Source organism: Enhydra lutris, unplaced genomic scaffold (genome assembly GCF_002288905.1).
Source record: "Enhydra lutris kenyoni isolate GAN:26980312 unplaced genomic scaffold, ASM228890v2 scaffoldscaffold38, whole genome shotgun sequence".
Taxonomy (NCBI): domain Eukaryota; kingdom Metazoa; phylum Chordata; class Mammalia; order Carnivora; family Mustelidae; genus Enhydra; species Enhydra lutris.
The window spans coordinates 5,191,265-5,203,417 of NW_019154122.1; the positions used below are offsets into that span (position 1 = coordinate 5,191,265).

The 12,153-nt window shown below is 51.5% G+C and overlaps 1 protein-coding gene across 1 annotated transcript; it reads left to right on the forward strand.

Moving 5' to 3' along the window:
* The first annotated feature begins 1,273 nt into the window (after nt 1-1,273).
* Nucleotides 1,274-9,443, forward strand: LOC111154701 (mitochondrial E3 ubiquitin protein ligase 1). Its single transcript, XM_022514552.1, has 4 exons — nt 1,274-1,477; nt 5,383-5,470; nt 5,841-5,961; nt 7,399-9,443. Exons 1-4 carry the CDS (start codon nt 1,358-1,360, stop codon nt 8,126-8,128), a joined length of 1,059 nt encoding a protein of 352 aa, XP_022370260.1. The 5' UTR covers nt 1,274-1,357; the 3' UTR covers nt 8,129-9,443.
* The last annotated feature ends 2,710 nt before the right edge of the window (nt 9,444-12,153 follow it).

Sequence of the window (12,153 nt, forward strand, 5' to 3'; positions counted from 1 at the left end):
CTAATTGTTCTTTACAAAGAACATCCAGTTTCACACCCATAAGTGATATATGGGAATCTCTGTTCCTTCACTGTTGCCAACATGATGTGTTATTAACTTTGGACAAGCTATTTATTTGGTTTGTCTTCTGTTTGACAGAGACAGACAGAGAGGGAGAGAGAACACAAGCAGGGGGAGTGGGAGAGGGAGAAGCAGGCTTCCCACCGAGCAGGGAGCCCCGATGATGCAGGGCTCGTTCCCAGGACCCTGGGATCATGATCTGAGCTGAATGAAGGCAGATGCTTAAGGACTGAGCCACCCATGTGTCCCTAGATTTAATTTTAAGTGTATGTGTGTGTGTGTGTAACAAATTCATGATCACTTCTTGGGTTGAAAATCATCAAAATTATCTGGGGGTGTTAACAATCTGGAGATTCTAAACCCATATTAACAGAAAAGTAATTCTTGTTTGACTCCAAGGGTAATTAAGGAATATGGTAGAAAAATGTCACAGAGAACCCGTTTCTTTAATAAAGAGATTTTACTCTTGTGGAGCAATTTACAGATTTTAGATGCCTTTTACATGCTTGATTTCGATTTCGGGTATCTTCTGATTATTTTAGTAAGGAAATTACTAAAGAGGTCAGAAGATAGTCTGAAATCTGCCCCATAGTCGTGTTGTGAGGATTAAATAGGATGTCTGCAAAACTTTTGTCACAATACTCGGCATATAATAGGCACTCAGTAAAGTAGCTCTAGTTATTAGCTAACAAACAATAGGTTGTTACATGCTGCGATTACAGATTAAGGGGCTGCTGAGGTGGTAAAATCTGCCCTCTTGGCAGTAAAGGCTCTGGAGCCTGATCAGTTTCTCTCTGGCAGTGTCACTTTGAGCACATCCCCTAACCTCCCCCGCCTCAGTTTTCGCATCTGGAAAGTGGAAGAATAAAATCCAAGGCTCGAGGTTTGCCCTGAGTTTACATGTGCAATACTCCCAAGGGCTTGCTACACACTACTTCTCTTCTTTCCTCTCAGTCTACTGACTGGGGCCATCAAGAACCCATCCAACAACCCGATAACCCAGAAAACCAGAGGGATCGAGACCACGGCGACACGGGCACGCCGCTCGCCACCAGTACACCGCGCGTCTAGCAAAAGGTCACGAGCGACTAGCGATCCCCAACTACCCCGGCACAAACACCTCGGCTACGCCGTCTTCCGGTCGACGCGGCCCCGCCCACTTCCGGCTCGGCGCGACCTGGAGCGGGTTTCCGGAAGGGCGGGTTGAGGGCGCGCTCCGGGTTGGAGGGCGGCGGAGCGCGGGGGGCGCGCGGCCTGACCTCTGCGTCGCCGGCGGCACGCGGGACTCCGCGCAGCCATGGAGAGCGGAGGGCGGCCCTCGCTGGGCCAGTTCCTCCTCTTGGGCACCAGCTCTGTCGTCACCGCCATCCTGTACTCCGTGTACCGGCAGAAGGCCCAGGTCGCCCAAGAGCTCAAGGTCAGTGCTGGAGCCAGCCTGGCCTCAGCCGGCTCACCCCTGCCCCCGGGAGTGGTGTGAGGCCGCGGTTCGCGTCGCGCCGCTCCAGCGTCCGAAACGGCCCTAAAGAGAAAGTCTGCCCTTGAGAGATGTCACCCCGCCAGGCACGGGAGGAGCTAGGATCAGAATTCGGGTCTCGTGATAACCACTGCCCTGCTCCTCTCTCCTCAGCCGCCCCGTTCCTCAGAATCTCGACTTCATTACTTTATTCGACAAATACTTAGGGACGGCCTGCGCGGCTCCAGGCACTGGGGCTCTGGCATGGGTAGAAGAGACAAAAGTCCCTGCCCTCGTGGAGATTCCATTCCCCTACAGCGAGACAGACAGAGAGTAGCTCAGATGGTATGACAGTCGGGGAGAAAAATACTACAGACTCAGGCGGGGAAGAGGGGAAATGCAGCGCTGGAGAAAGGGAGGTTTGCTATTTCAAATAAGGTGACATTTAACAGAGCCCAGGAGGAAGTGAGGGAGACCCGGCAGGTGTCTAGGGGAAGAGCAGTTCCCGCGGAGGGAGCCGCCAGTGCAGGAACCCTAGACTTTGCCCATTTACGTAACCACGCACTTCCTTGCTTCTACAGACTCTTCCTTTTTAATATTTTAGTTATTTTAAAAATAACGCTTGCTTTCTTAGGCTGCCCTGGACAGCTTAGCACATTCTCATCTTGTTATTTTTTTCTTCACAATAATTATTTTAAAAGTTTTATTTATTTATTTGACAGAGATCACAAGCAGAGAGAGAGGAGGAAGCAGGCTCCCCGCTGAGCAGAGAGCCCCATGTGGGGCTTGATCCCAGGACCCTGGGATCATGACTTGAGCGGAAGGCAGAGGCCTGACCCTGCTGAGCCACCCAGGCACCCCTACAATAATTTTGGGGGGGTAGGGAAAACGACAGTCATCTCCGGATTGCAAATCAGGAAATGGAGACGCAGAGCAAAGGTCTCACAGCTCCTCTGGTTGGGACTTGAGCTTAGGTCTTTTGATTCCAAGTGTAGGCTTTTTTGCTTTTTTTTTTTTTTTTTTCCTCTCCTCATTGATCACATTGCTTTATTGTGAATGTCTGACTGGCCCATGAGAGGTGGACCTCTTTAGGTCAGAGACCGTCTTATTTATCCTCCCCACCCCCCTTCTAGGTTCTAACTCAGTGGTAGATGCTTAGTAAATATTTGTGGATTCCTTTTGGCTGAAATACCACAATGTCACAGTACCACAGTTAGGGCTTCTTCACTTGACATTTATTTGAAGAAGGATTCCTAAACCTTAGTTCATTATCATCATACTGTTTTCAGGAAGGGCTTAGAAACCAGTGTGTGAAATCCCTGCCGGGGAAGGGGGTTTGGTAATCCATGTGAAATGAAGCAAGTTACCGGACAGTTGGATTTGTGGTGCAAGTGGCCTCCTAGTGAATTCCGGCTGCCCAGTTGTTTGTCTGATTGTAAATCAGCAAGTTAACTGCTGAAGTCATTGGCTAGAGGTATAACCAATACTTCACTTTCTGACCGTAGAAGTTTGAAATCGGGCTGGCCGAATGTGGGACCTTTGAAGCACTGGAACTCTCCAGGATCCAATTTTGGGTGACCTTAAAAGTTTTGCCAGTCAGTTTCCAAATGAGGATGAAATAGCCCCTTCCTGGAAAGAGTTGGAATTCCTAAAATTTTACATTCTATTTTCTTGATCGGATTACAAAACCTCCAAAGTAGGTTCAAGTCTTATCCTTGTGTAGCTCTCATAGTGATGGGAATGCCTCTTTATGGCTTGCCTACACGTGCCAGCCCCTGGGCTAGATTCCTTCACACCTTGTGCATCATTTATTTTTTATTAATTTTTTTAGGATTTTATTTGTTAGCATGAAAGCATGAGCAGTGGGGAGAGGAAGAAGCAGACCCCCCGCTGAGCAGGGAGCACGTGGGGCGCCATCCCAGGACCCTGAGATCATGACCTGAGCTGAAGGCAGACGCTTCACTGACTGAACCACTTGGGTGCCCTCCCATCATTTAATACACATAAAAATCTGTGACCGTTTCCTCTCCGTTTTTTACAGCTTTGGAAACAGGTTCAGGTTGTTCAGTCATGGTAGATGCACTGAAACTTGATTCAACCCCAAGTCTTTATGATAGTATTCCTTCTCCCCTTTAAAAAAATTCTAACTAGCTCTCCTGTGGTGGATACTCTACCCGCTGTATGACTTGGAGCAAAGCACTTCACCTCTCTGAGCCTCTGGTTCCTGATCTGTAATTGGGGATAATGTCTTCTGTATAGGGACGGTAGGAGCATTACATGGCATTTATGCTTTTAAAGTGTTTAGCGTAGTGCCTGATGTATACACTTGACCTTTGAACAAAATGGGTTTGAAATGTGCAGGTCCATTTACATGCAGATTTTTTTTCAGTAAATACAGTACTGTGAATGTATTTTCTCTCATGATTTTTTTTAAAAGGATTTTATTTATTTTTTTGAGGGAGAGTGACACAGCGAGAGAGGGAACACAAGGAGGGGGGCATGGGAGCCAGAGAAGCAGGCTTCCTGCAGAGCAGGGAGCCCTAGGTGGGACTCGATCCTATGACCCTGGGATCGTGATCTGAGCCAAAGGCAGATGCTTAACTGACTGAGCCACGCAGGCGCCCCTTGTGATTTTTAAAAAGTCTTTTCTCTAGTTTGCTTTCTTGTAGGAACACAGCCTATAATACATATAACCTACAGAATATGTGTTGATTGACTGCTTAGGTTATCAGTAAGGCTTCTGGTCAACAGTAAGCTCTGAGCAGTGAAGTTTGGGAGCCGGATTTACATGGAGAATGCAGATTTTCGACAGCATGGCGGGTTAGTGCCCCTCACCCCTGCGTTGTCCAAGGGCCAGTTGTAGTCTAAGTGATGATTCATTTACTAACTTATTCATCAGCTACATACTGAGTGCCTGCTGTGGGTCAGGCACTGTTCTTGGCCCTAGGGCAACAGCAGTGAACAAGGCAAGTGAGGTCCCAGCTGTCCTCCAGTGTAATAGTCCGGGGGAGGGACACAGAACAAAGGAGTCAGTAGACTGTAAGTGTTAGTTGCTGGGTGGTTATTGTACTATGTTCACACTGCAGGTGGTTCATAAGTTTGGTTTGACCCGGCTCCTGTCATGCACTGTGCAGCTCTAGCTTCAACTTCGAGTGACCTCAGTGACCTTAGAGTACCCATCTCTCTTCATGCCTTAAGGGCTTACTTAGCTGGCAACCTTGAGATTTTTTTTTTTTCATCCTTCCAATTTGTCAATGGCCGTTCCCTGCAAGTGGGAAGTGTCCTTGATTCATCCCTGAATCCCCCGTGCCCAGCCCACATGGATGCTCAGGAGCCGGTCATTGGTTTTATTAACCTCTTTATTTTAATACAGCAGTGCCAGGCTGGCTTGGTCCCCATGCACAGCAGGTTGGAAAGTGAATCAGAGCGAGTGGCCCACCATTGCCTGAGCCCCTGCTGTGTCCAAGGCGCTGGCGCGGCCACTTTCCGCAGCAGCCCTCTAGACGCGTGGCTCTGTGTCATCGTCAAGAAGAGATGAAATTTTGTTCTGTCTGTGGCATGAAAACCAATAAGTCCCTTTCATAATTTCACTAAAAAAAAGTTAAAATGAAGAGGAGGGTGTGTTTCCGTTAACTGGGGAGAGAATGTCACCGGCACCCCCGTTTGGAGGGCAGCAGATGCTGGTTATGTGGAGAAACTTCTGGAGCACAGCTTGGGAATGTGACTCTCCATCCTCTCCTTCCTGCCTGATTTCCTTGTTCTCTTTTCATTACGTGAAAAAAGTAAATGGGCTTTTTTTGTGTTGGGCCTGTCAGTGTGGTAGAACATGGAGTTTTCAGCAGCTGGTTGAATGTGTTGTTTCCATTTAGGGAGCTAAGAGAATCCACTTGGGTGAAGACTTAAAGAACATTCTCTCTGAAGCTCCAGGAAAATGTGTGCCTTACGCTGTTATTGAAGGTATGTTTATTGGCAAAATTAAAAATTTCCTCTAATCCAAGTTTAATAAAAAATCTTCTTGGCTGATATTAAGGTCCTTTTGTTTGGGGCAGTGGTCCAGACCTGGACCTTAGGGTCAGGAAGACCTGTGTGATCCCGGTGCAATTACCCAGCCTTTCTGAGCCTCCCTTACCCCATCTGAACAACCTCTCAGGGGGGTTGGAGAGCTGAAATGATGGGTCCTCGTAAAGTGCCTGTGGAACAGAACTTAGAGTGATGTCATTTTCCTCATTTTGATCAATGGAACTCCATCTAAAAACAATATTTAAATCACCTTGAAAGGAAAGGGCAGAACAGTTCTTCAGAAGTAAAATAATCTGTTTCTGTTTAGGGGCTGTTCGATCTGTTAAAGAAACGCTCAACAGCCAGTTCGTGGAAAATTGCAAGGGTGTGATTCAGCGGCTGACGCTGCAGGAACACAAGATGGTGTGGAACCGGACGACCCACCTTTGGTACATAGTAGCCTTTCTCCTCTGGCCAGGCCTCCCAGTTGGCTGCCTCAAACGCGGGTGTCCTGGGTACTGTTTCCATGTCTTCCGGTTCCCCTGAGACAAGGCCTAGACCAGTTCCTTCATGCTGACGGTATTCTTGCGGGAGAACGGTTTTTCCGGCCAATCCTAGTGGGTTTTTGTTTTGTATTTTTTATTGTGGTAAGGACGCTTAACATGATACCAACTCCCCCCCCCCCTTTTTAAAAAAAGATTTTATTTATTTGAGAGAATGGGGGGCAGTGTAGAAGGGCAGAGAGAGAGGGAGAAGCAGACTTCCCACTGAGCACAGGAACCTGACGCTGGACTTGATCCCAGGACCCCAGGATTATGACATGGGCCAAAGGCAGATGCTTAACTGACTGAGACCCAAGTGCCCCAAGATTTATCCTTTTAACAGTACTGGGGCATACAGTAATATTAGCTACAGATGCAAAGTTGTACAGCACATCTCTAGAATATATTTATCTTATATAACTGACGCTTTATACCCACGGAACAGCAGCTCCCATTTTCTTCTTTCCCAGCCCCTGGCAGCCACCATTCTGCTGTCTCCATGAATGACTATTTTATTTTATTTTTACTTTTTTGAGAGAGAGGAAGAGTATGTGTGCGTGGTCGCGTGAGATGGGGGAGGAGCAGAGGGGGAGGGAGAGAGAATCTTAAGCAGGGTCCACGCTCAGCATGGAGCACAACGTGGGGCTTGATCTCACGACCCTGAGATCATGACCTGAGCCAAAATAAAGAGTCGGACACTTAACTGACTCAGTCACCCAGGTGCCCCTGAGTGTGACTATTTTAGGTCCTTCGTGCAAGTATTTGACTTTCTGTGTGGTGGTGTAGTTCCTCTTAGCATAATGTCCCCTAGGCTCATCCCTGTTGTCACTGTCACATATGGCAGAATTCCCCTCCTTTTTATGGCTGAATAATGTCCCGCTGTGTGTGTATCACATTTCTCACTCCACTTATCTGCTGGTGGGCGTCTAGGTTGTCTCCATGTCTTGGCTCTTGTGAATAGCGCTGCAGTGAACACCGGAGCGCAGATACCTCTTTGAGACCCTGATTTCACTTCACTGGGATGCATACCCCGAGAAGTGGGATTGTCAGATCATACAGTAGTTCTGTTTTTGACTTTCTAAGGAATTGGATAATTATTTGAAAGTGGCAAGGAGTGGTAAACGGAGGAGGTGATCTAGGACAGTGCTTAGTGCCCACTGATCGGCCTGAGAACCTCAAAAACGGAGCTTCCCCATCCCAAGGCACTAGGATAGCAGAGATTTGTACGTATCCTTCCGGTTAGTGCGGACATTACCCTGTCCTGGCATTTAGGCCCTCCCTCTCTGCCTGGGCAGGGGGCGTTTACCGTCGTCTCTTCTATCTGGGGTTCTCTCGTTGTTTCAGGAACGACTACTCCAAGATCATTCACCAGAGGACCAACACGGTGCCCTTCGACCTGGTCCCCCACGAGGACGGCGTGGCCATGGCCGTGCGAGTGCTGAAGCCGCTGGACTCCCAGGATCTGGGCCTGGAGACCGTGTACGAGAAGTTCCACCCCTCCGTCCAGTCCTTCACCGATGTCATTGGCCACTACATCAGCGGCGAGCGGCCCAAGGGCATCCAGGAGACTGAGGAGATGCTCAAGGTGGGCGCCACGCTCACGGGGGTGGGCGAGCTGGTGCTGGACAGCAGCTCCGTGCGCCTGCAGCCCCCCAAGCAGGGCCTGCCGTACTTCCTCAGCAGCCAGGACTTCGACAGCCTGCTACAGGGCCAGGAGGCCCGTGTCCGGCTCTGGAAGGTCCTGACGCTGGTCTTCGGCTTCGCCACCTGCGCCACCCTCTTCTTCATCCTCCGCAAGCACTACCTGCAGCGCCAGGAGAGGCGGCGGCTCAGGCAGCTGGAGCAGGAGTTCCAGGAGCATGAGGCGCAGCTGCTGAGCCGCGCCAAGCCCGAGGACAGGGAGAGTCTGAAGAGCGCCTGTGTCGTGTGTCTGAGCAGCTTCAAATCATGTGTGTTTCTGGAGTGTGGGCACGTGTGTTCCTGCGCCGAGTGCTACCGCGCCTTGCCGGAGCCCAAGCGGTGCCCCATCTGCAGACAGGAGATCGCCCGCGTGATCCCCCTGTACAACAGCTAACCGTGCGAGGGCCCTACGGGGGGACGTGAGGGGGGACACCCCTTCTCAGGAATTTTTGTCGTGAGGCCTTTAGGAGCGCAGTGATGGGGGCCGCTGTTAGCCCAGCTATGACTGAGGGAGGGGACTCGGGCGGCAGGGGCGTCCTAGTCCCATGCCTCTGACACTGGGATGCTGCCTTGCTGCTGCCCTGAGAGGGGACCCTTCCTCTGCTGGCTGAGCCTCACGCCACCCCCCACCGCGGGGCGTGGGGTGGGGGTGGGGTGGATGTGGTGGCCTTTCATTCCTTCCTGGCACCTGTGGAGAGTGTGTGTGTGTGTGTGTGTGTGTGTGTGTGTGTGTGTGTGGCCTAAGGGCCTAAGCCGGCGATCTCTAGCTCTTCTGGTCCTTTCTGGGGAGTTGCTGTGGCCTGGAACCTTGAGGGACTCAGCCAGCAGGGCGGCAAGCCGGGCACTGGGTCTGGTGTACGCCTCACCGAGCTGTCTCTGAAGAGTCGCCTTTGAGGAGACTGTCAAGTCTTTCTTTGTTTTGCTTATACCCCAGGAGAAAGGCCAGGCTGGACGTGTCACCCGTGTCCCTTTCCCCTCACCTCCTTACCTCTTAAATGCGTGCACGTGTGTGTCAGGACAGAAGGGAGTGAAGCCTGCTGCTTGCCTAAAAGATGGGGCTCTGATCAGCCGGCTGAAGAGCGGTCACTTGAAGGGACAGTCGGACCGTCGCGTCGTCCCCAGTGGTGAAGATGGCAGCTTGGTAGCCGCCCTCCTGGCATCTCCGTGACCTAAAGGGAGGGCCGTCCCAGCACACGGAGCATGCCGCGCACACCGCCAGCCCTGAGTGGGAGTTCCCGGGGCCCAAGGAGGCTGAACTCTGGCTCCGGCTTTCCCTGCCTGAGATGAGCCTGGAAGGCCTCACCTCCTGCAGGAAGCAGTAGGGCCACTGCTCCCCCAGCCTTGCTCTGCCAGCCTCCCTCCCAGGCTGTCACCAAGGCAAAGGAACCAGCCAGCACCCCGAGCACGGAGCCTTCTCCAGGGTCCTGCCTCCTCACATCAAGAAGTGAACGTCCCGTGGCAGAATCGCATTGTCCCTTCCTGGGTTGCTGTTCAGCCCCTCTCCTGCCCCCCTCTTTTTTGTGGAAAGAAGTGGGGGAACCCCCCCTCACCTCCGACTAGTCAGAGGTCTTGTGCACAGCTCTCCTCTCCCTTCCCTGGCTTTGAATATTCATCCCCTATCCTCCTCTGGGGGAGGTGGGGTGCTCTTGGGGGCGGATACCCCTTATATGCAGGATCCAGTGTGGGCGGCACGAAATAAACACGTTACAACCAAATGTTAGCCTGTTGATTTGTCAACGAAAGTTCGGTGGTTTGGGTGAGGCTTGCCCAAGATGGGATTGAATCCTGCCACGGTGGAATGATCTCGAGACCTCATAGCCACTGTGTGTGTTTTCTTCCTCGGCAGAGAGGTGCTTTGGGGCTCCTATAGGGGGTGTGCGGCTTGGTGAGGCAGAGGCCTGGGGGCGGGCATCCTGGAGAGCAGCTGGTTGGTATCCCTGGCCTCGCTGAGAAGTCTTGAACAGAAGGGCAGGGAGACAGTGGCACCGGGATGGGGTGCTGGGGGACAGCAGGGAGGGAAATGAGCATTTAGATTTTATACTGTGCGCTCTTCTGAACTTTCATTTCAAGATCAGCTAATCCTCAGGAAACCTGTAGGCATCTCATGCATCATGGCATCTGCATCTCACAGATGAGGAAATTGCCCCCGAGGGGAAGTTTGTGGGGCTGGGGGCACATCGCCAGTAGGTGGGGGGTCCGAGTTTGAACTCCAAGCTGTTTGCAAGCCGCTGACCCTCCTGCTCGCTGGTGGTGGCTAAGTTCCTCAGGGTCCATGGGAACCGCGCAGGACACTCGCTCCCGAGTTCATGGGAGGGGCGGGCTGTGGAGGCATGGGCAGAGGTGAGAAGCCGCTTGCCAGCACTGAGTCCTGTCTGGGGATGTGGGAAGAGCCTGGGGGCTGGGCGGGTGAGGGGGTGACCCAGTGCCCTGAAAGTACCTGCCCCTTTTTCCTTGTCCTTCAGCCTTGACTTTTTCAGAAGGTCCAGCTTTTATTTTTTTATTTTAAAATTTTATTTATTTATTTTTAATTTATTTTTAAAGACTTTATTTATTTGACAGAGATCACAAGTAGGCAGAGAGGCAGGCAGAGAGAGGAAGGGAAGCAGGCTCCCCGCCGAGCGGAAAGCCCGATGCGGGGCTTGATCCCAGGACCCTGGGATCATGACCCGAGCTGAAGGCAGCGGCTTAACCCACTGAGCCACCCAGGTGCCCCTATTTATTTATTTTTAAAGATTTTATTATTTATTTGACAGATCACAAGTGGTCAGAGAGGCAGGCAGAGAGAGAGGGGGAAGCAGACTCCCTGCTGAGCAGAGAGCCTGATGTGGGCTTGATCCCAGACCCTGGGATCATGACCTGAGCCGAAGGCAGAGGCTTAACCCACTGAGCCACCCAGGCGCCCCAATTTATTTTTATTTTTTTAAAAGATTTTTATTTCTCTGAGAGAGCGTAAATGGTGGGGGTGAGCAGAGGGGGCGAATCTTCAAGCAGACTTCCCACTGAACGCAGAACCTGATTTAGGGCTCTATCCCAGGACCCTGAGAAGATGACTACCTGAGCCACCCAGGCACCCCGGTCCGGCTTTCAGTAGAGGTTGAACGAACCTCCTGTGGCTGGCGTATGTGGCGATCTATCCAGAGTGCAGCTCTCAGCACAGATTTCGTGAGTAAGCCGGGCTGGAGTGATCGAGCAGGGAAGGCCACCAGCTCTACCCAAGCCCCCCTCGGATCCGGGGAGACCAAATCTGCCTTGACTGTTCCTCCAAGCCCAGCTGGGGACACGGAGCCGTGGCACACACTCCCTGCCTTAGGCAGTGACAGCTGGCAGGAAACATGGACACGCGTGTACCCGGGTTCTGCATTTGAGGTCCCTGCTCAGTCCTAGCCCAGGAGGGGCTGACACTGTCTCCCAGCCTCCTGGCCCTGTGGCAGTTCCTACCTTCCACTGAGGAGCTTCATCTCCAGGAGGGCTGAACGGGACTACCCTGAGACAGAGGGGCCCGACCGGGGAGTGGGGAGTGACAGGGAGGGGAGGACCACAGGACATTAGTGTCGAACCAACCTTGGGGTAGTTGTGAGTTTTCAGTTCTTTGCTATTTCAACCCTCACGCTCCGTCACTTCCATCCTAGACAGACACCTTCAGGAGTCCTCTTGAATATCTGCTCCTGGTGTCTTGAATGTCTGCGAGGCACTTGTGTGCATTAATGCGGTGGGTGGGTAGGGTCCATAGAGTGGACATGGTTATCCCTGCTTCACAAGCGAGGCTCAGAAGGGCTCTGTGTTTGCTTCCAGCCACATATCATGAGCCAGCCTGCGTCAGGTTCCTCACAGGCGGGGTTCCTAAGACTCAAGGCAAGCAAGAGGGGGAGACTGTATCACCCCATTTTGCAGGTTATATGATATGCTTGAGGCTACTAAGGTCTGACTGGAATGCCTCCACATTTTGTCTTTATTACTTTAAGCCTGAGAGGGGAGGGGAAGTTGTCCAACAGACCCTTGAGTGTGGCAGACCCAGCGTTTTCCTGGCCAGTCAGCACCTCAACAATCACCAGTCACCCCCTGGTCTTACATATCACAGGGAGAGGCTTTGCCCTTCCCCACCTTATCCTGATGGAACAGAAGCCAGAAGGCAGGTCTTTGGAATCCTAACTCATTCAGAATTATGATAGAAAATTAAAGAAGCAACAATATGGGGATCATTTAAAAAGCAAACAACACGACGAACTTGGCCAGTCTAGCACCCTTTACAAGGTTCTAGGCCATGAACATCCCAACTGGACGGTGGGTCTGAGGCTGATGATCCCACAGGGCCTCTGGAATGCTCAGAGCAAGAGCTCGTCATGTTCAAGCTCATTGATGGGCAGTTATTTATCTAACAAACATTTGCTAAAAGTATATTTAGCAATCTGTGCCTGGAGA

Excerpts from the sequence above, each read along its gene's own strand:
- LOC111154701 (XM_022514552.1), top strand. The coding sequence starts at position 1,358 with ATGGAGAGCGGAGGGCGGCCCTCGCTGGGCCAGTTCCTCCTCTTGGGC. Across the intron at positions 1,478-5,382 it reads AGGTCGCCCAAGAGCTCAAG|GGAGCTAAGAGAATCCACTT; the intron begins GTCAGTGCTGGA and ends GTTTCCATTTAG. Across the intron at positions 5,471-5,840 it reads GCCTTACGCTGTTATTGAAG|GGGCTGTTCGATCTGTTAAA; the intron begins GTATGTTTATTG and ends GTTTCTGTTTAG.